Genomic DNA, 22,863 nt, shown 5'->3' with positions numbered 1-22,863 from the left:
ACTTAATTGTCCTGGAATTCCCAGTCTTCACGATTTCATCCATAATTTGTTATGATTCACATAGTTGAATGCCTATGCATAGTCAGTAAGACACAGGTAAACATCTTTCTGGTATTCTTTGCTTTCAGCCATTATTTACCTGACATAAGCAGTGATATCCCTCATTCCACATCCTCTTCTGAATCCAGCTTGAATTTCTGTCAAGATACTGTTGCAACCATTTTTGAATTATCTTCAGCAAAATTTTGATTGCATGTGATATTAATGATACTGTTTGATGATTTCTGCGTTCTGTGGGATCCCCTTTCTTTGGAACGGATACAAATATGAATCTCTTTCGTTTGGTTGGCCAGGTCTTCCAAATTTCTTGGTATAAATAAGTGAGCACCTCCAGCGCTGCATCTGTTTGTTGAAACGTCTCAGGGGTATTCTGTCAGTTCAGGGAGCCTTGGTTTTTTGCCTATTCCTTCTGTGTAATTTGGACCCTTTCCTTCAGTACCGTCTTTGTTGTTACCAGTATTGGAAACCAAAAAACCAAACTCACTGTCGTGGAGTTGGATCCAACTCATAGCAACCCCTCCTTGGGTTTCTGAGGCAGTATATCACTACAGAAGTAGATTGCCCAACCTTCCCTCCAAGGAGTGGCTGGTGGTTTTGAACCGCCAGCCTTCTGATTAGCAGTCACATGCCTTAGGCACTACACCACCAGCGCTCCCACCAGTACTGGAAGTGGTGTTATGTTTGAATACTAGGAGTACAAGTATGGGTATTCCTTATGATACAGATCTGTATGCAGGAATCAAATAGATTAGTGTATGTTTTAGCTAAATCTTGGAAAATCTGAACCCTTGGTATTCCCTATTCAAAACTCAGGAAACAAAAGCATTGTGTAATAAGGGATTCTTGAATATTACTCTAGATTAGTTTTCATTATAAATTAAATGCGTAGTATTTTGGCTACATGGAAATTAAATAGACTTATTTCAGTTTACAGGATTGGCTATTGGTTAGAAAAATGTATTCTAAATTTCATACCACTTCTTTAAAAATCAGCTCTGGCACACAAGGTCTCTTGAAAGTTTTGTATTTTAATTCTTGAATTGAGACCTCCAGATTAAGTGATTCTTGAAAGACTCTTTTGAGCATTAACTGCTAATTTTTAATTTTTTGGAAACAGAATTTCCATCTTCTTTGGTCTGTTTTCATGACTCTTAGTCATCTTGAGGAAAGCATTACTCTTTTCTCTTTTTGAAATGAATTTTCCAAAGAACCTTTGCTTGCCATAAACTTGGAAGATTTATGTTTTCCCAGAAAAGTTTCCCTCCTCTTTGCTTCTCTTCCTCCTCCATCTCCTTTATAACTAATTTCTCCCACTGTCATGGACATTATAAGCAAAAGTTCATTCTTGTTTTCTACTTCACTTAATGTTCTCTCAGGTCTTATTGGTGGGCCAGTTTCTTTCATCTGAGAGTTACCTTGCCTTTTTACCAAGATTTGCTAAGAATGTATGTGGCCTGAACCTTAGTGTTGTAGGCCTGTGAAAACTGGCTAGTTGATGCTTACTGGTTTTCTCTAGGTGGAGGCACATTACCCATGGGAGCTTATTTATACCAGAGGCTAGCAAGATACAGCCTGTGGGTCAAATCTGGCTCACTGCCTAGTTTTGAATGGCCTGTAGCTCAAAATGGTTTATACAATTTTAAATAGGTAAAAAAATCAGAAGTTTAATGTTTTGTGGCACATGAAAATTATATGAAACTCACACTTAATTGGAATGTGTTGAAAAACAGTCACTCTCATTGGCTGACATATTGTCTATTTCTGCCTTTTCACTTCAGCTAGATTTGAATAGTGTGACACAGGCAGTATGCTCCACAAAGCCTAAAATAGCTACAATTTAGCCCTTTACTGAAAAAGTTTGCTGATTCCTCATTGATTCCATTGGCTGAAATTTAATAGCTTTGGTTTAATAACCCTTTCCAGCTGTTTATAATGATAGAGACAACATAACTACTTTTATAAGATTTATTAAATGAAATATTTTGAACACTATTTAGTGTTAGACTCTGTTAGTTTTAGGTACATGTTATCAGGAGGGACCAGTCCCTGGAGGAGGACATCATGCTTGGTAAATGCAGAGGGTGAGCAAAAGAAAAAGAAGACCTTCAGTGAAATAGATTGATACAGTGGCTGCAACAGAGGGCTCGGTCTTCCAGCAGTTCTGGGGAAGGGCACAGGACTGACCAGTGTTTCATTCTGTTGTCCATGGGGTCCCTGTGAGCCAGAGCTTACTCCACAGCACCTAACCGTGACACAGTAATTAGAAAGGAGTAGAATAAAATGCACTCACCCATGTCTCTTTAGTTTTGTGTGTTTCACTGTACATAAATTATATTTCAATAAAACGTTTTTTTTTTTTTTTAAACAAAGTATAGCATGTAAACTGGAAGAATATATAGCAAGATGTTAGTTATTATCTTTGAATGATGGAATTTTGAATAATTTTTCTTTTCTCCTTTGTACTTTTAAAATAATAACGTATTTCATAATGAAAAAGTGGGTTTTTCTTTTTAAATTACATTGCCCACTGTTTGTTTTCTCAAAATCAACACATTTATAAACAGTGTCTCATGACCCTTATTCTACATTTCAGTGGGCTTGTTGGTCTTTGGTAACTCTAAATTTGTTTGCTGTTATAAAAGAATAAAACCATTAAAAAGAAGGTTACTTAGAAGAAAGGGAAAGAAGCATCTGTTGAATTCATTAGATATTTTGCATATGTTTTTTATTTGATCAATCCATTTAATTCCTTCTGCAGCATTTAGATACTATTACTCCCATTTTATATATAAGGAAACTGAAGCTCAGAGAGAGAAGTAAAGTTACCTAGAGTCACATGTAGTATGTTGGAAAAGTCATCTGTTCAAAACTAGAGTTCCCTTTGATCTCAAAGACTGTTATCTTTTCAAGATAGGTTAGATAAAATGATTGGAGCCAGGCTTTAACCACAAGAATATAGATCCAGTGTGTAAGCGTTCATATTTGTCAGTCCTTTGTTATCAGTTTTCATTATAACATTGTCCTTTATTAATAAGGCTATTTCTGTGATGTACATAATTTGACTTTCTTTGAGCTTATACCATAAGTATTAAAACTTAAAAAATTAGAGATGAATATCTGGTTCACTGAGAGATGAACTGAATATGCTTTATTATAATATTAATTTAATTTTTAATGACACCAAAAATCATCTTGGGGTAGGGGAAATCTGACAAAGAGATGATCTTTTAAAATCTTTTTTCCCATATGTACAAAATGCATCTCGCCATCGTTTATTTGGAGTCAAATTCAAAAGCTGCTGTAAAGTAGAGCCATAGACTTTTAAACCCAGCAAAATATAATGGTTTATATGTAATCAGTTCATTATGCAGTACCAGTTATTTAACTATGTAGTCATTTATTTTAACTTTTCATGGAAGACCTTCTACTAAAATAATAAAATTATTGACAGTAATCCCAGCATGCCTCAGTTTTTATCTTGCAACTAGTAATTGTCTTAATCCAAAGTTGTCCATATTTTTTTTATAGTGTGTGGTGCATGAGTCTAGGGATGAGTCATCAATTTACTACTAAAACTTCAGGAAACTTGCAAATTACTTTGGAAAAATCCCCTTCTTCCTGCCTGCTAGCCTTTCTTTTTTTCAAAAAACTCAAAGCTAGATTCCTTTCATAGCACCTATTCACAAAGGTCTTATAAAAAAGCACAAGATTTCCTTGATCTATGACTAAAGCATTTGACTGCTAACTAGAAGGCTGGTGGTTCAGACCCACCAGCCACTCCTTGGAAGGAAAACTGGGCAATCTACTTCCGTAGTGACACCACCAGGGAAACCCAAGGAGGGGTCACTATGAGTCAGATCTGACTTGACGACAGTGAGTTTTTGGTTTATCAAAATTATGTTATGCCTGGCATATGAGTCAAGTGTTTGCTAACATAATGTTTCACACTCCAGAGTAATATGGTTCAGCTGGACTCCAGGCCTAGATTGGGATCCTATTTTCTCTACATGCCTCAAGGACCCAGGATGAAGAAATGATGACTACGTGGGGAAGTTCTTTTAATATTGGAGGGTCAAGAGGACAGAGGGAAAACTTACCATGCCTCTTATGCCTCAGCTTAGAATAACACACTGCCACGCTTGCCACATTCATTCCATTAGCTAGAGCAGATCTGCCTCTAAGGTGAAAGGACCTGCACAGTCCTATATCAAAGGTGTGAATGTATGTTTCTGTTATAGGGAAAGGTTGAAAATAGTAAGCCTACTCAGCTACAGTTCTATAAGGATAGATTTTCAGTTGTACACCTTGTTTAAGCTTTTTGATTTGTGAGGTTGTTTCATAAAAAGTGATCAATTTTTTAAACTAGATGTTTAATCAAAATTATCTGTCCTCTGCAGACTTGTCTTTTTTAAGGTATGTTATCACGTATGTGATGATATGGGACTAAAAGAAGAATTAATGGCCAGTGATTCTGCTTTCTTAATAAATAGCTTTTGAGTATTGCTTTGTAGTTTATAAATAATTTGCACATTTTTCTCATTTCATCCACAAATGAGTTTGGTGATGTGATCCTTAAAATAGATGACGCAGTTAGAACAAAAACTTCGTGGCTTGACAAAATAACAACTAATAAGTAGGATTTCATCCCAGATATTCAGAGATTTCCAATCCAATGATCTTTCCATTACTCAATACAAGATCTGATATTCCTATTCCCTTATTTATTTATTTATTTTTAAGTTCAGATAAATATTAGAACTACTTGTGCACCACTACTACCAAAATCAAAGGGAGCTATCACTATATACTCCAGCAAATTATGTTATCTTATATTCCAACCTGTATAGCTGGCATGATACAAGAGAGTCTCTGGGCTGATCCTAACTAATATTCATGATAATTTCACAAAAGGTAACCTGTGCAGTTTGGCAGAAACACGTATTCAATATTACTATGTATTTCAAAACCATAGGAGTAAATTACTGTGGTACGCCAGTGCTTTTCAAATTAGTCCCAGTGTAACTGTCTTACATGATAATGATTTTCTGTATTTGAGGTTGGGCAATTGAATTTGTTTGGGAAAAGCTATTGGGAGTTTCTGCTGCAAGGAGCATGTTTGAAAACCATTGTCTTTACCCAGTATAGTTAGAATAACATTGTTGTTATAAGTTACTTCAGTAGAAAATGTTTTTGTTTTCCAGAAACTCTATAATTTATTACAACAGCTGGATTATAAAGAACAGATAGTCTTGTGGAAAAAAAAATCCACATATGTGTTGAATAATAACTTGTTGACTTGCTTTCCTAACTCTTGCAACAAGGCCTACGAACAATGAGATCTGATCCAACTTGTTTTCTTGAGCAGCACTTCATTTTCTCAAATCTGTGAGCTTTTCTAGCCCTTTCTTCTGTTTCCCTGGTTGGATGTTGCTTTTCATGATATGTACAATTTACTCCTTTCTGCCCCATATCTCCTTATTTGTTCTGATTTCTTTCAGAGCTAAAATGGGAAACAAAAAACAGTTGCTGTTGAGTTCAGATTCCAACTCCTGGCAAGCCCATGTCTATCTGAGTAGAACTGTGGCTCCGCCGGGTTTTCAGTGATCTTTCAAACACAGATCTCCAGGCGTTTCTTCTGAGGCACCTCTAGGTGGATTCAAACCACCAACCTTTTAGTTAGTAGACAGATACTTAACTTTCTTTGCCACTCAGGAGCCCATTCAGAAGGCTAGCTAATACTTAAAATCCTGTTGTTGGAAAGTTTTTAATTTATAACCAATGCATTATCCCCTTGTTACTTTGTCCGGTAATAGTGCAAATTTACTCTACTCTTTGTTTATTTCTGTTTTAGATGTTCCCAGTTTGATTTTAAAGTTAGGCCTTCTACCCTTACTGTTAGTAGTCAGTTTTATTTTTATATAAGCCATCACTGCTTTGGAGAGTGCTATTTTTGTTTGTTTTAATAAAGTTAGAGAATTTAATGAGTATTTTTCCTTCTTTTAAAGACTGTGAACCAGAGGAGCTGACTGACTGGTCTATGGATGAAAAATGTTCATTTTGTAACCTACAGAGAGAAGCAGTCAGTGTAAGTTTTAGCACTATGAAATTATTTCTAAACTAATTGCACAATTATACTGCAATTCTTATTTTTTATCTTAATTTGTTCTGAAAATATGTGACTTACAGTGAAAGTCTAAATACTTGATACTGGCAACGAGAATATTTTAAACTCTAATGGTGGAGGTCTAACATTTAGCTTAACTCACGAGTGAAAATTCTAGAAAACTCATCTTTTTTGGCTTATTTCACATTTCTTTCTTTTACTTTCGTTCTTTTAATTCATGAAGTGCACTTTAGGTCTGTTCTGTGTTTAGGTATAGGTTAGGGTGGGGTTGGAGGTCTAGTCTGGTCTAAGACCACTTTAGAGTATGATTTCTTTGGAATAAATTAGAAGGGAGATAATGTGCTGCTGTTTTTTAGTCTTTCACTTACTCTTGAAGTCTTTCAGATATAATTTTCTCCTGTGTAAATTATTAAATACCTATTGTATAAAACCAACAAACCTAACCCACTGCCGTCGAGTGGATTTCGACTCATAGCAACCCTATAGGACAGAGGAGATCTGCTCCACGGGCTTTCTAAGGCTGTAAATCTTTTTGGAAGCAGACTGCCTCATCTTTCTCTGCGGAGTGTCTGGTGGGTTCAAACTGCTGACCTTTCAGTTAGCTGCTGAGTGCTTAACCACTGTGCCACCAGGACTCTTCTGTCTCCTGTATACAGGGCATAACCTATGCAGGCAGCAGCTAGTATGGTAGGAAATCCTGATTCGTTGTGTACTTTCATGAGAAGAAAGGAGAACTTGAGAACCTTTATCCAGTCTGGTCAGATTAGTGGGTAAACTTACCTGCTTTGTTAAAAGTCTCTGAAAAAATTACATTACTGACATGCCAGATAGTGAAAATTTATTCATCATTGTATTTGATGATCGTCTCCCTTTTTTGGCCTATTTTTGTTCTGAAAAATAAAGCTAATTTGGTCCTCTTACTATTTTTTTCCTGTCTCCTGTCCCCAATTTTATATTCTTCCTATATAGCTTTATATATTTAAAAGGTTGAACAAATGAAGACTTTGATAAATTTTTTTTTTGCCATTTATAATGGAAGTCCATTTTAAGTGAAATGATTTATATCCTATTATTATTATTTTTTTTAATAATTTTAGGATTGTATACCATCTCTTGATTCTTCACAGTCAACACCAACGGAGAAACTATCATCTCAGGGCCAGTCCAACACTGATAAGATTGAATGCCAAGCAGAAAATTACCTAAATGCACTCTTTCGAAAGAAAGGTAATATTGGCATGCTTTGTTGTTTAACATTTGCAGTACAGAACTAAAATGTATTTTCTCACAATGAAGTATTTTATGTGTAAGTTGTACTTTGTTCTAGATTTTTTCTGTAGATTTTTTTCTGTCTTTACCTGTAATTGTTCTTCATATTTTTAGAGACAATAGGAATCTCGGTCATTCTAGTGCTAGTCTTCTAGTTGTCATTCCTTTTTTTAATTCTATTTTCAGATCTCTCCATGACTTTATGTTAAACATTTTCCTTGCCTATTTTAGGCACCTCTTAAAAATTACTTATGCTTCTGGTCTTCCTTATTCTGTTCTTAAACTTTCAAAAAAGGCTTTCATGTTCAACAATGATGGATATATAATATTGCATAGTTATCTTTGTATATGTAACAGTTAAATCATTTATTAATAAGGTTGGAGCATATTTGCTGGCTTGCTATTTCATTGATTATTTGGTGTTTTGAATATGCTTACTTAACATAAGCAGTGTTCTTTTCCTTCTTGTGTGTCTAAACTATTCAGACCAGATGGGCTTGCCTCACTTGTTCCATTATGTAGCACATATGTGTCAGGTAGAAGTAGTTTTCATATCTTGGCTACTTGTCCTTAGCCATTCCTATAGCAGTAGAATGTCTTAATTTTTATAACATGGACATTTGGAATAAGTCAAGGGAAAAACAATCATTCTACTTCCAAGTTTCTAAAGAGTAAGAAAACCATGTCACCATAGTCTTACATAGGTGTTGGGCCTGCTTTCCTCTTCTTTAGATTGGGCATTATGTATTTTCTATTAAATTGATATGAACTTTCAGGTTTTAATCATTAGCAATGTTGAAAATAATCCTTGCCTTTTAGAAATGAGTCTTTTGTTTAAATTTTTTTTTAGTTTTAAATGTTATGAGTTCTTTCATGAGTCAAAATGTGACGATCCTCTGGTTAGAAAAATAATTAGTATAATTAAAAGGCCTAAGCTTAAGAACTGTATTTTTTTTTTTTTTTTTTTTAAGTACAGGGGACTAAAAACCTTTTCCTCTGTATTACTGAAGGAATCACAGTGCTTAGTGTTGAAATATTGGTATTATCTTAAAAGAACAAATTTTTTGAGGGGGGAAAACTTAGCAGTCTGAACCAATATTATTAAAATGTCACATGTTTTTTAAAAGAAATCATACACATTTGCGCACACACACAGTAAGTTTTGTTCACCTTGGAACTCATTCAATCTCCTTTTCCTCTGAGTCATTTTGCAATGCTTGTGGCTAGAAGTATCAATAATAATTTCTTTTAATTTTTGATAGTATGGAGTTAACCTGTGCTCCATTGCCCTATTAAGAGTAATCAGTAAAAACTTGGTGCTATTTCAGCTAATTCAAGCATCTGGGTCTCCAAGAGGTCTCCTACCAGGGACGGATTACCCAATAAGCAAGGTAAGCACATGCTTAGGGCATCAATCAAACCAGGACAGCAGTTGTCTAAAGCTAAAGCCCATAGATGCCAAGCAGATAGGATGCAAGGAAAAGCAAGTGTCACAGTGGAAGGGAATGGCAGGGCACTGAAAGAAATTGTTACCAGATCCTTTGGGTGAGAATGTGCCAGCTGGAAATAAAGTTTACACATGGTCACATAGGTGCCCACACACAATGATTTCTAAGCTATGAGGCTCCTGCTACTTCAGCATCTTTGTTGACATCTGTCTCCTGCAGTCCCCCTCCTGTGTAATTGAAACGCCTCATCTTAGTGGGTCTTTTGAGAGTGTACTATTTCTTTTTAATAAACAAGAAGTTGGAGTGGGCTGTTGAGTCTAACTCCTGCTACATTCACCCAGTGTGCAGCTGGATCCAACGTGAGTGGTTACAGGACAAGGACGGATTATATTAATAGATATTTCTGACCGCCTTGTGAGTATATTTCTTTTGAGTATTTCAGACCTGAAGAAAAAAATTATATGTTCCAGATCCATATTTTTTACTTACCAATTTTCAAATATAAATTTTTGTGTTAACGTTCAAATTTGAATGTAAATTTTATTTTTGATAAATTTTACTTGTTTTATAAATTTATTTTCAGTTATTCAAGTTTATCTGCTGCAGTAGAACCAAATTTAAAAAGTGACGTAATTTTATATCCAGGTAAAATGAAACGGCAACAACTAAGTGGAGTGCAAAAAGGAAAGCTCACAGAAGATAAAAAGAAAAGGATTTGTGAATCCCCAAAGACAATTCCAAAATTAACTGCCTTTTTAAACTGTAATGAATCAGAAGAGACTTCTTCCATTGAACACTCAAGTTTAATACATGTAAATCGTACTAGTATCACTAGTGCTGAAATTACTGATAGCAATACAGATATAACAGAATTTGTTTCAAAGTCTGCATCCATTCATTGCTGTAGTAAAAAAGTTAATAATGATATAGAAAGTGAAACTATTTTAGAATCTAAAATTGTTGCATCATCAGACACCATAAATAACAGAAATACAGATCCTGCTTTGTGGAATAATTTTTCTTCTAATGATATAAATTATTGGATTGAAAGAGGGCCAAAAGATTGTCAACATCACAGCGGACCATTTGAAAATTCATGTAGAAAATTTCTGGATGGCAAACAAACACGGTTCTGTAGCCAGAATATATTTGTAGGGTACAAAGCTAATGGTGAAAGTTATAAGAGAGAGTGGCTTTTGTATTCTCCATCAGTCGGTTCTGTATATTGTTTTGTTTGCAAATTACTCAGTACTAAATCATTTAGTTCTCGATTTGCTGCAGATGGATTTAGCGATTGGCGCAACTTGAGTGTGATTGATAAACATGAGAACAGTTCAATTCACAGAGATTGTATGTTGTCATATTTAAACCGAAGACATGGTTTTGGCATACCTTGTGAACTGGAAGTACAAATTAGTGAAGAACATTGGTATTGGAAAGCTATTTTGCAACGCGTTGTTGCTGTCATTATAACAATCGCTGAACATGGACTATCTTTTCAAGGAAGAAATGAAGTGTTTGGCTCCCCACACAATGGGAATTTTGGGGGTTTACTTGAACTTGTTGCTCAGTTTGATCCATTTTTAGCAGGTCACATCTCAAAATATGGTAACACAGGAAGGGGCAATCTATTGTATATGTCTAAAACAATGTGTGAAGAATTAATAAACTTAATAAGTGATAAAGTTCGATTAACCATTTTCAGTGAAATAAGTATAGCTCGATATTTCAGTTTATCTGTGGATTCTGTTCCTGATATTTCTCATACAGATCAGCTAAGTATTGTTTTAAGATATTTATCTCCAGCAGATGGAAAACCTGTCGAGCGATTTATCACATTTACTAGCTTAAAAAGTCATACCGGTGAAGAAATAGCAAATCAAGTACTTCACTATTTATGTGAAGTTTGCAAAGTTGATTTTTCCAAGTGCAGAGGCCAGACCTATGACAATGCTGCCAATATGTCAGGATGCTATAAAGGCATGCAACAGAAAATTTTAGAATGTAATGAATATGCCATTCTCACACCATGTGCTGCACATTCACTTAATTTTGTAGGACGTTGTGCAGTAGATTGTTGTCCGGAAGCAGTTGATTTTTTTTCTACTGTTGAGTTACTCTACACGTTTTTTGCTGCCTCTGCTCACCGAGGGGCAGTTCTTAAAACATATTTAGGCAGTGATCGAGTATTAAAATACCTTTCTAATACATTTTGGGAAGTGCATGCTGTAGCAATGAGTGCAATTCTGGAATCATACACTCAGATTCTAGATGCCTTAGAAAATATTGCTGAAGACCAGACACAAAAAGGAGATACCAAAAGAGAAGCTGAAAACATTGCCAACAAAATGAGAACACTAGAGTATGTATTTATGTTGGTTATGTGGAATAATATATTGCAGCATTTTCACTGGACAAGTCAAGCTCTTCAAAATTCAGAAGGAAATTTAAAGACATGCACAGAGCTCTACCAGACTTTAACAGGGTACTTACATAATTTAAGAGAAGATTTTGAAAATTTTGAAAACACAACAAAACAAATACTGCCAAATACTGATTATCAAGCAGTTCACCATCACAGAAGGATTAGAAAGAAACAAATAAATGACCAAAGTCCTCCAGAAGTACTGAATGCCAGAGATCAATTTCGTGTAACTACTTACTATACCATCATTGACACACTTGAAGCTTGTATGAAGAGAAGGGCAGATATGTATGAAGTTCTTTCAAATAGATTTTCGTTTTTAAACAGTGTGGATATTCCTGATGAAGAATGCATGAAGGCATCCAAGAAATTAGTGCAGGCTTATCCCGATGACTTAAATACAAACCTTTATGGGGAAGTACGACAATTTCATTCTTATATGAGAACTAAGTTTACAAATTCCAGAGAGAGGAATTTTACTCATTTGGGCATGTATGATTCCATAATAGAAGATAAAATACAGTGTGTATTTCCCAATGTTGAAATTGCTTTACGCATATTCCTAACTCTAATGATCATAAACTGTACAACAGAACGCTCATTTTCTCCCCTAAAGAGACTCAGAAACCCTCAACGTACAATGATTCAAGAAAGACTTGATTCATTATCCTTATTATGTATGGAAGTCGATATTGTTCGGCAGCTTAATTGTGATGAAATTATTGAAGAATTTATAAAAGCAAAGAATAGAAATAAATGCTTTTAATTATAACATTAGAGATGAAACGTCTATCTAATAATAAAATATTGTAATTTGTTGTAATATTTGTTTTCTGATCATTAAATCTTTTATGACATCCTTTCATTTGTTCATTTATAATTATAACATTTTTTATGAACATAAAAATTGAAGCATGAGCCATTTAAAGAAAAATTGGTCAAAGTCAGTTTTTCATTGTAGGAGATTAACAGAATTTTACATTGATTATTTAAACAACTAAGTTCATGGACTCATTTTCTTTGCTGTACAGTGTGTGGGATATTCTTTTTATAAAAAATGAGGTGTATAGAAATCTTTGTACCTCCTCTCCACTTAAGATTTTATACTCTAGTTTGTCTCATTCTGCTAAAATGGAACATGCCACTTTTGTATTCAATCACTAATATTATAGTTGCATTTGAAAAGAGGTTACATGATGGATAGCTAAGAGACTCATGCACACACATATATATGTGTGTATATTTAACTCACATACCCTGTTTGAATGTGTGAATAAGTGGAGAAAGAGGCACCGCAGATTATCAGTGTTTATGGTCCTCACATGCCTTAGTTCAACCTTGTCTCATATCATTGGATATTTATCGACCTCTCTATTGGGAGATTTCTTGGTTTCCTTTAAGATCCTTTGAAAGATTGCAGAGATTTTAAATTAAAGATGCCTATCGATATTTTAAGGAGCTCTGGTAGCATAGTGGCTAAGACACTTGCCTGCTAACCAGACGGCTGATGGTTCAAACCCACCAGCCACTTCTCGGAAGGAAGGTTGGGCAATCCTACTTCCATAGTGATACTGCCTTGGAAACCCAAGGAGGGGTCGCTATGAGTCGGGGCCGACTCGACGGCACGTAACAACAACAACAACAACAATCGATATTTTGGGAGCTCTGGTAGCATAGTGCCTAAGACACTTGACTGCTAACCAGAAGGCTGGCGGTTCAAACCCACTAGCCGCTCCTCGGAAGGAAGGTTGGGCAATCTACTTCCGTAGTGATACTGCCTCAGCAACCCAGGGAGGGGTCACTATGAGTCGGGGCTGACTCGACAGCACACAACAACAAATCGCTATTTTTGCTTTATTTTTCATCTCTGTTAATTCTTTTATTGGAAGTCTATCATTTTCCAGATTGAACTAAGTGTGAGTTTTTCTGCTTATTTGTTTACTTCGGTTTGTTTTCATTGTTTATTTATTATTTTTTGAATTAAATTATTACAGAAATTTTCAAGATAGCCTAAGTATGATGGAGCTGGAAGATACCTTTTAAATGTTCTTAAGTCCTGTGTGAGTGTGTGTGTGTGTGTGTGTGTCTGCTGTCAAATCTACCTTAAAATGTAAGAGAAGAATATATGATGTTTTAAAAGACAGGAAATATTTCTGAGTCTTTGGAAACACAAGTAAAATGTTGATAACGTTTCTTGTTAGTGAAGTTTTCATTTAATTCCTGAAAATTCCCTCAAACTTGGCCATTTTTAGAAATTCAGAATATGAGTAACTTCGGTATTATTGATGCTTTAAATATGTTGCTTAGTTTGTGCAACATCTGCATGTTGTTCATACTGCCAAAACAAAGAAATATTTTAATATCCTTAGAGTAGCTTGTTTGTTGCTTTTCCCAGCTTCCCTCCTTTTTATATTTACTTCTTGTGTTTCAAAACACTGATGAGCAAATCCTTTGATACTACAGTTTGAAATTGTCTTGCAATTTTCATACAAGCTTTATAATAATTTTTGTTTGAATCAGTAGTTTTTCAGCATCCTCTAAACAGAAACTGTGTACTCACTGAATAATTACCTCCCATTTCCCCTCCCTGCATCCCTGCAGGTAACCTCTAATTTACCTTCTGTCTCTGTAAATTTGCCTATTATAAATACTTTAAATAAGTAAAATCATGTAATATTTGTCCTTTTGTGTCTGGCTTATTTCACTGAACATACTGTTTTCCAGGAGCCATCCATGTAATTGCATACATCAGAATTTCATTTATTTTAATGGCCAAGTAATATTCCACTGTAGTATGCCACATTTTATATTATTTCTCCATTGATGTGTTGATGGACAACTGAGATGTTTCTACCTTTTTGCTGTTGTGGCTGACGCTATGAAAGTTAGTGTACAAGTATCTGTTTGAATCCCTACTTTCAGTTCTTCTGAATACATAGCTAGGTTTGGAATTGCTATGTCATATGTTAACTCTATGTTTAACATTTTGAGGAACTGGCAAACTGTTTTCCACAGAGGCTACACCATTTTATATTCTCACCAGCAAAACAAAAGAGTTGCACTTTCTCTACACCCTGGACAACACTTGCTGTTTTCCTTTATTGATAATAAATAACCTAATGATTTCAAACATCTTTTCATGTGCTTGTTGACCATATATATATATATATATCTTCTTTGGAGAAGTGTCTATTCCAATTTGCCCAATTTTTAATTGAGATATCTTTTTGTTGTTGGGTTGTAGGAATTCTTTATATATATTGGATATCAAATCTTTATCAGATACATGATTTGCAAACATTTTCTATCATTCTGTAGGTTGTCTTTTCACTTTCTTGATAATATTGATGCACAAAAGGTTGTGATTTTGAAGTCCATTGTATCTGTTTTTTTGGGTTTTTTTCCCTCCTTCTTGTTGCTCATGCTTTTGGTGTTATATCTAAGAATCCATTGCCAAATCCAATATTTAGCCCTCTGCATTTTTTTAACTATTGGATTTAGGTCATTGATTCATTTTAAGTTAATTTTTATTTGTGGTGTAAGGTCCAGATTCATTATTCTACATTTAAATAGCCAGTTGTCCCATCATTTGTTGAAGAGATGACTCTTTCCCCATGGAGTAGACTTGATAACTTCATTGAATTTTTTTGTTGTTGTTGAAAACCAGATGCTTGAATATCATAATATGGAAATTCTTGAAACTGAATTCTTACCCTTTTTCAGGATTTGCTTTTTGCCTCTTTTTTTTTTTTTCTTTTAGATTGTTAAAGGCTGTAGTAGTCCATTGGTTTAGTGACTTTTCCAAACTTTGTTTTTTCCATCCCCCCCCCTAAAGCTGCTGTTTCTTGAGGTGTGTGGTCACTGAAGTCTCTGTTTTTTTAGCTTGTGTTCAGAGTTTTGACAGATTCCTTGAACACAAGGACTTAAAAAAATAATGAAAAAACAAAAGCAACAGCAGGGAAAAATACCTCTTCCAGTCTCTGTGGATTGGCTGTTCTGGGACCACCTTCAACACTTGCCCAGGCTTCCAGTGAACCTGATGATGAGCCCCAGGTGAAAGAAACCTCAGAGTTTCCTCAGGTTTTTATGGGTATGTAAATTTCCCTGGGCTTTCTAAATCCCCCTTTATATATGGGTTCTTTTGAAAATTGCCATAATTTCCCAAAGAAATTCTCTGACAGGCTTCCCTCCTAGCTCTTAGAAAGTCTATAGTATGGTTCATTTGCACTCTTTTGCCCCAGGTAGCTTTAGATTGTTTGTTTGCCTTACACTGTTCAGGAAATGCCTGCCTATTTCTTGTCCCCTACCTCCCACCCCAAGAGTTCCTTGCTTTAGTCCTTTAGGTAGCCATCCAGATTAGAACTGAGAAACTCCATAATTTATTAATAAAATCTGCTTTCTGTGGAACCAGGGACTAGGGTACCATACTGGTAATGATGACCATTGTTTTTAAGCTGAGGAAGGACAAGTAAAATAAAACAAAAAGCTTTCCTACTCTTCTTAAAGTTGCCTTTTTCTTGATATAATTGACTGCTAACCAGAAGGCTAGCGGTTCAAACCCACCAGCCACTCCTCAGAAAGCAGACTGCGTGGTCTACTTCCATAGAGATAAAACCAAAAAACAAACTCATTGCTGTCGAGTCGGATCCAACTCATAGCTGTCCCTCCTTGGGTTTCCAAGGCAGTATCACTGCAGAAGTAGATTGCCCAACCTTCTTTCCGAGGAGTGGCTGGTGGTTTTGAACTGCCAACCTTCTGGTTAGTAGTCAAATGCCTTAGGCACTATGTCAGCAGAGCTCCCTCCTTACAGATGTTGTTGTTGTTGTTGTTGTTATGTGCCGTCGAGTCGGACCGACTCATAGCGACCCCTCCTTGGGTTTCCGAGGCAGTATCACTACGGAAGTAGATTGCCCCATCTTTCTTCCGAGCCTTACAGATACTGCCTTGGAAACCCAAGGATGGCTTGCTGTGCATCAGAACCGACTCGGTGGCAGTGAGTTTGCATGGTGAAAACCTTTTTCTGTTTTTCCAGAGTTCTGACGAAGTTAGTTTGGACCATTTCTGGGGGTTTATTTGTTTGTTTGGATGTTTCTGTGGTAGGATTAGAGCACGGAGCTTCCTGCTGTATCACCTTGCTGATACCACTTTGCATTAAACTCTTTTAGGGCTATGTAATTTAGGGAGCTTTGCTGGCATAGTGCCTAAGGCATCTGACTGCTAAACAGAAGGCTGGTGGTTCAAACCCATGAGCCACCTCCCTGGAAGGAAGACTGGGCAATCTACTTCTGTAGAGATAACTGCCTCGGAAACCCAAGGAGTGGTCACTGTGAGTCTGATCAACTCTATAGCTGTGAGTTAATTTCATGCCAAAACAATGTCATGAGGTTTAACTAACTAACTAACTCACTGCCATGAGGCAATGCCAACTCATAGACCCTCAACATGTGGGGTCCCCATGAATTGGAATCGACTCGACAGCAGTGGGTAGATAGAGTGAAGCTCAGACAAGTTAAATAACAAGTCTTCTAGTTCTTTGTAGTGAACATTGAGCCCTCAAGAAGAAATAAAAAAGGAGAAGATTGTTCTGTGGGAGGAATACTTAGATTTATTTCAATACCGAGGGAAAACCTTTCCATTCTCTACTATTTGGTAACCCAGAGCTAGGGTTATCATGTTGAATTATGTACACTACAGAGGATGTGTGAGAAATGCTGTGTTTCTCATAGCTTTCTATTTTTCCTATATATGAACTGTGAGAAGTTTTGCTAATGGGTCTCCTAACATTGTTTAATAATAGATTATAGGAATGCCAACTGGCATGTGAACTTTCAAAGAATGAAAAGCTTATCATGTCAACAAAAATACAACTGTGGCAGTCCCTTGTAATGAGAAGCTGGTCGAAAATACTCATCAGTGTTGAATAAATGGAACAAGGAGTGTTTTAGTGAGGCAAACTTCTAACTGATTTTGTATATTCTCTACTTTAGGCAGTTTCCAAAATTAAATTCTTAACAGAGGTTAACCCTAAAATTGAAATTGCCTGGGGTATGACAGTAGAAAGTTCCGTGAGAGCGAGGCCTTCGTTTTGGTCATTGCTGGCTTCTCTGTCTCTAGAAAGTATCTGAGGTCCTCAGTAAATTTGTCTTTAATAAATGAATGCATGAATACTAAGAAAAACTATATTCCAGTGACACTCAATTTTTCTAAATATTGACTGTTGCTAGAACTTTGTTCTATTTCAAGAAATAAATTATTTACCATGAGTATATAGTTTACTTATCCTGCTTTGCACTTAAATTTATTACTGTGTATAATTTGAATATTAATTTGTTTTTAATGTGAATAAACATAAGCATGTAGATCCATGAGTTATAAACTAAATTATATTGTCTTTTTGCTTCACATTCTCTGATCACCTGAAGCAATAAAAATCACTGGCTTCAGATTCAGGAAAATTTCTCATCTTTTATTTTCACATTAAAGACGGCTACTTGACTTGACTAAATTGGACAAATTGTATGTACATAGTAACTGCCTGAATCATACTGCTAAATGTATAATAAAAGGAAACCTATCTACATCATCAGAATAGGCATAAATTTTATTTTATCTTTTACCTCAACACATATTTAGAGTTCCTGTAACTCCTGTTCTGACCTTGTCTTGTCAAAATCCTTCATGATAGATTCAAAGCAGTTAGCTGAAAGCTTCTATTAAGCAACTCTTCCCTCTTGAATTAATTGATAGTCAGGTTTCATACAAAGTTTTCCATGCCTTTTCTGAACACAGGCCTTTCTGCTTTCAAACTGTTAATTTTTAAGTCTCATTCTGTGGCATGAAATAAATGCTAATATTCAGTTACCAATTGGGTTATGACTGATGATAAATTATTTGATTTCTCAGAGTCAGGGAGTGTTAATCTTTTAGATTGCTTTTCTCTAACTGCTGGCATCTCTGAGTGACTATGTAAATTTGCTATGATTCATTCAGGCCTTAAGTGTACCTCTTACAAGAGTGCCTTTGTGATATCACTGTAGTCATACATTGAATTTCCTTTTTTATGGGTTGCCCTTTTGGAACTCTCCGGAAACTGTAGGTTAGTGCCATAAAATAATTCACATATCATTATAAGCTGTATTCAAGAGATGTTCTTGAGAAGACTTTTGTTCTTGTTTTACCATGTACATGGCAGATATTAATCAGATGTTAAGAACATATTTAAAACTAGAACTGGTTTTAAGATTTCAGTGTCACCAAACAGAAATTAATCATTTAAGTGAAATGTGTACTTCTTGAAGATTACCTTCTACCTGCAACAGCTCCGTTGGTGACTTCCAGATTATTCATCATCACCTAGATTCTCACCTTCTGTTGCCTCTCTCATATCCTAATTTGACCTCTCAGCCAAGCACTTTAACCCCTTACACACCAGGCTTCCTTTTTCCCTTTCTAAGTACCCAAATCCTTTCCATTGTGCCCACTTGTGGACTTTTTCACCAGCAAAATCCCACGTTTCAGTCTCTCGTCTGAATGTCCCAGTACTTTATTGCTGTAATTGAAAGCTATCTGTGTATAAAGGATGTTTCTCCTATATCCTCTGACTTGGTGGCTATTTTTAATTCCTTGCTTTATATATCACACTAGTGGTAAAATTGACTGGCCCCCTCCAAGATCTTCAGAAGTGCTTCCTGATCATTTATTTGCCCCCTTTCCTCAAAATCATACACTACTGTGAAACATAAGCCATCCAGATTATTCCATCTATATTACCATGTTGTAGACCTCCACCGGGCTTTGCACTTTCTTCCCTCCCAAGTACTATTCCCATAATAGTTGTTAATGGTTTCCAAATCTAGGTAGCTGATACCTCTAACACTGTGACCTCTGAGTTACTTGAGGTCATTCTAATGACCTTTTCCTCACTTCACTCTTTCCACCTTGTGCCATGATCATCCCTAGAAAAAGATGTGAATAATTTTACTTGAAGGGCTAGGAAGAAGATAGATTATTGCGAGTTACAGGTTTAAAAAAGAGATAGTTGAGCAGAATTTCAGTGGAACAAAGTAAGAAAAATGGATAGCTCCTAAATCAGGGTTCTTTAAGCTATGAATTTAGACTATTTTAAGGAAAGAGTATTCACTTAGCACCTGCTGTTAACCAGCAGGAGCCCTGGTGTTGCAGTGGTTAAGTGCTCAGCTGCTCACCAAAAGGTTGTGATTCAAACCCACCAGCTGATCCGTGGGAGAAAATACCTGGTGATCTGTTCCTGTAAAGATGTCAGCCTAGGAAACCCTGTGGGTTAGTTCTTCTCTGTCAAAGAGGGTTAGTATGGTAGTTATTGACTCCCTAAAACAAAAACAATAAGGGAAAGGAGGAGTTAAAGGCTACTGAGTATTTAGGATTCCCAAAATTGGCTGGAGGCTTGAGGACCAAGCTTAGGAAATGAGAAGGAACCTAGGGATCCAGAGGAACCACAGACGGGCACATCGTAATAGCAAACAATTTTACATGCTTGGAAGCTTGTTGCTTCTGTGCTGTGTGGGGTTTGTCCTCTTCAAATCCTGAGAGGAATCATTCAGTTGGCCAGGTTAAGGCATTTGCTTCCACATCCTTGGCTGCACTAGGGCAGAGAGAAAGAGAATGCATCTAGCTTCATCCTCGTCTATAGTGCAGGTAGACAAGAAATAAGAACAGCTGTCTAGCAAGTAAAGATACCAGAACAGACCAGGTCAAGAAATCAGATGTCGTATTGCACTGGGCATATCTGCTACAAAAGACCTCTTTAAAGTGTTAAAGTACGAAGATGTCACTTTGAAGAATGAGGTGCGCCTGACATAAGACATGTTATTTTCAGTCACCTCATATGCATGTGAAAGCTGGACAGTGAATAAGGAAGACCACAGAAGAGTTGATGCCTTTGAATTGTGGTATTGGCAAAGAATACTGAAAATACCATGGACTGCCAGAAAAACAAACAAGTCTGTTCTGGAAGAAGTGCAGCAGAATGCTCCTTGTAAGTGAGGACGGCCAGACATTGTCTCAACTACTTCGATCATATTTTGAGAAGGGACCATTCCCTTGAGAAGGGTATCATGCTAGGTAAAGTAGAGGGTCAGCAAAAAAAGGGTAAGACCCTCAACGTGATGGATTGACACAGTGGCTACAACCATGGGATCACCTATAGCAAGGATTGTGAGGATGGTGCAAGACCAGGCCGTGTTTCATACTGTTGTACATAGGGTCCCTATGAGTCAGAGCCAACTCTATGGACCTAACAGCAACAGGAAAACAGACCAGGTTTATAACATGTTTAAGGTTCTAGAATTGCCCTGTGAAGTAAATGTTTTTCATAGTGGTGCTCTCTGTCTACTGCATATGATGACTAAACCCCTGAAAAAAGAGATTAGAGTGCTAAAATAGGAGAACTGAATGCTGGACAGTACAAAATAATACCAGATACCCACTCAAACCAAAAAATCAAATTCAGTGCCACATGATTCCAACTCATAGTGACTCCCATTGGGTTTCCAAGGCTGTAAATTTTTATGGAAACAGATTGTCTTGTCTTCTGCAGAGCAGCTGGTGGGTTTGAACCATTTACCTTTCAGTTAGCATCCAAATGCCCTAACCAGTATAGCACCAGAGCTCCTTAGATATCCACTATACCCTTTAATTTGCCAAAAACAAGAATTTCAGCTGCTTAGACCCTGCAGTGATTGACTTTATTGATCATTCTTTTTCTTGGAAACTCTTCTTCCTTTGACTTTCACTGCTACTTTTCTTCCAGTTGTCTTTTCTCTGTTCTTCTTCCTGCCCTACTATTCATAAGATTTTCACTGGCCAATTCTTTGAGAAGTGGATGGTCTCTTCCTTCTTCTGAGTCTGTCTCAGTCTCGAAGCTCCACTGAAACCAGTCCACCATGGGCATCCCAGCTGGCACAGCCTCTAGCCTCACAGCAATACGCAAGCTACCACAGTATGGCAAGTTCGTCTCCCTTTGTTGTTCCAACCGCTTCATTCACTTCCTGGGCTACCCCCCCACCTGTTCCTGCTGACCATGTCTGCTGCTGCTCCCTGCCACCTGGGGCTGTCCCCCGCCCACCTTACCTGTTCCAGCCACTGGCCCTGTCTGCCACTTGACACAAGCCATGGTGTTTTCAGTCACCTCATATGCATGTAAGAGCTGAACAATGAATAAGGAAGACCGAAGAAGAGTCGATGCTTTTGAGTTGTGGTGTTGGCGAAGAATGCTAAAAGTACGGTGGACTGCTAAAAGAACTAACAAATCTGTCCTGGAAGAAGTGCAGCCAGAGTGCTCCTTGGAAGCAAGAATGGCCAAACTTCATCTCACCTGCTTTGGTCATGTTATAAGAAGGGCCCATTCCCTGAAGATGGATGTCATGCTTGGCAAAGTGGAAGGACAACAGAAAAGGGGAAGGCCCTCAACGAGATGGATTGACACAATGGCTGCAACGATGGGTTCAGGTATAGCAAAGATTGTGGGGCTGGCACAGGACTGGGCAGTGTTTCATTCTGCTGTGCATGAGGTCGCTATGAGTCGGAGACAACAGCAGCACCTAACAATGACAGTCCTCCTGCCCTCCTTCCCTTTCTTTCGGGTATGAAAAGAAGGTAGAAGTAGGGGCTGGGTGGTTTTTATTTTTCTTTGTTTCATCTCTTAAATGTTCTTTCTTAGCCTCAGTTCTCAACCTCCTTTGATTTTATGCATTCTCCCTGGTAAGTCTTACACAGTCCTCCTCATATTCTTTTGATAGAAAATCTATACTACTGGTCCTGGTTTTTTAATTTTATGTTCTCCGCTATTGTTGGCTGTCTCTTTCCAAATACGTTTTTGTTGTTAGGTGCCATTGAGTTGATTCCAACTCATTGCAATTCTGTATACAACACCATGAAACACTTCCCTGTGCTGTACCATCCTCACAATGCTTGTTATGCTTGAGCCAGTTATTGCAGCCACTGTGTCAATACATTATCTCTTTGAGAGTCTTCCATTTTTTCTTTTAAGCCTCCACTTCACCAAGCATGATACCTTCTCCAGGGAATGGTGCCTTCTGACAACATGACCAAAGTAGGTAAAATGAAATCTGGCCATTCTTGCTTCTAAGGAGCATTCCAGCTGTACTTCCAGGATGGATTTGTTGCTGCTTCTGGCAGTCCATGATATTTTCAGTACTCTTCACCAACACCACAATTCAAAGGCATCAACTCTTCTGTGGTCTTCCTTATTTATTGTCCAGCTTTCACGTGCGTATGAGGTAATTGAAAGCATCATGGCTTGGGTTAGGGTCACCTTAGTCTTCAAAGTGAAATCTTTGCTCTTCAACACTTTATTTAGAGGATTTTTGTGGCAGATTTTCTCAGTGCAATACAATGTCTGATTTCTTGGCTGCTGCTTCCTTGAGTGTTGATTTTGGATCCAGGTAATATGAAATCTTTGACGACTTCAATCTTTTCTCCATTTATCATGACATTGCTTATTGGTCCAGTTATGAGGATTTTTGTTTTCTTTATGTAGA

At 36.9% G+C, this 22,863-nt stretch overlaps 1 protein-coding gene across 1 annotated transcript in view; it reads left to right on the top strand.

Annotated features, from left to right (window-relative positions):
- LCORL (ligand dependent nuclear receptor corepressor like) overlaps positions 1–22,863 on the top strand; it is a 289,005-nt gene that overhangs the window by 149,988 nt on the left and 116,154 nt on the right. Inside the window, exons 3-4 of the mRNA XM_007957356.2 lie at positions 6,066–6,145; positions 7,282–7,411. Of these exons, the coding sequence (XP_007955547.1) occupies positions 6,066–6,145; positions 7,282–7,411 (210 nt within the window). The remainder of the gene's footprint in view (positions 1–6,065; positions 6,146–7,281; positions 7,412–22,863) is intronic.

This window comes from Orycteropus afer, unplaced genomic scaffold (genome assembly GCF_000298275.1).
Source record: "Orycteropus afer afer isolate SDZICR_OR568_19922 unplaced genomic scaffold, OryAfe1.0 scaffold00733, whole genome shotgun sequence".
Classification (NCBI taxonomy): Eukaryota; Metazoa; Chordata; class Mammalia; order Tubulidentata; family Orycteropodidae; genus Orycteropus; species Orycteropus afer.
This window is presented reverse-complemented; position numbering and strand designations above follow the sequence as displayed.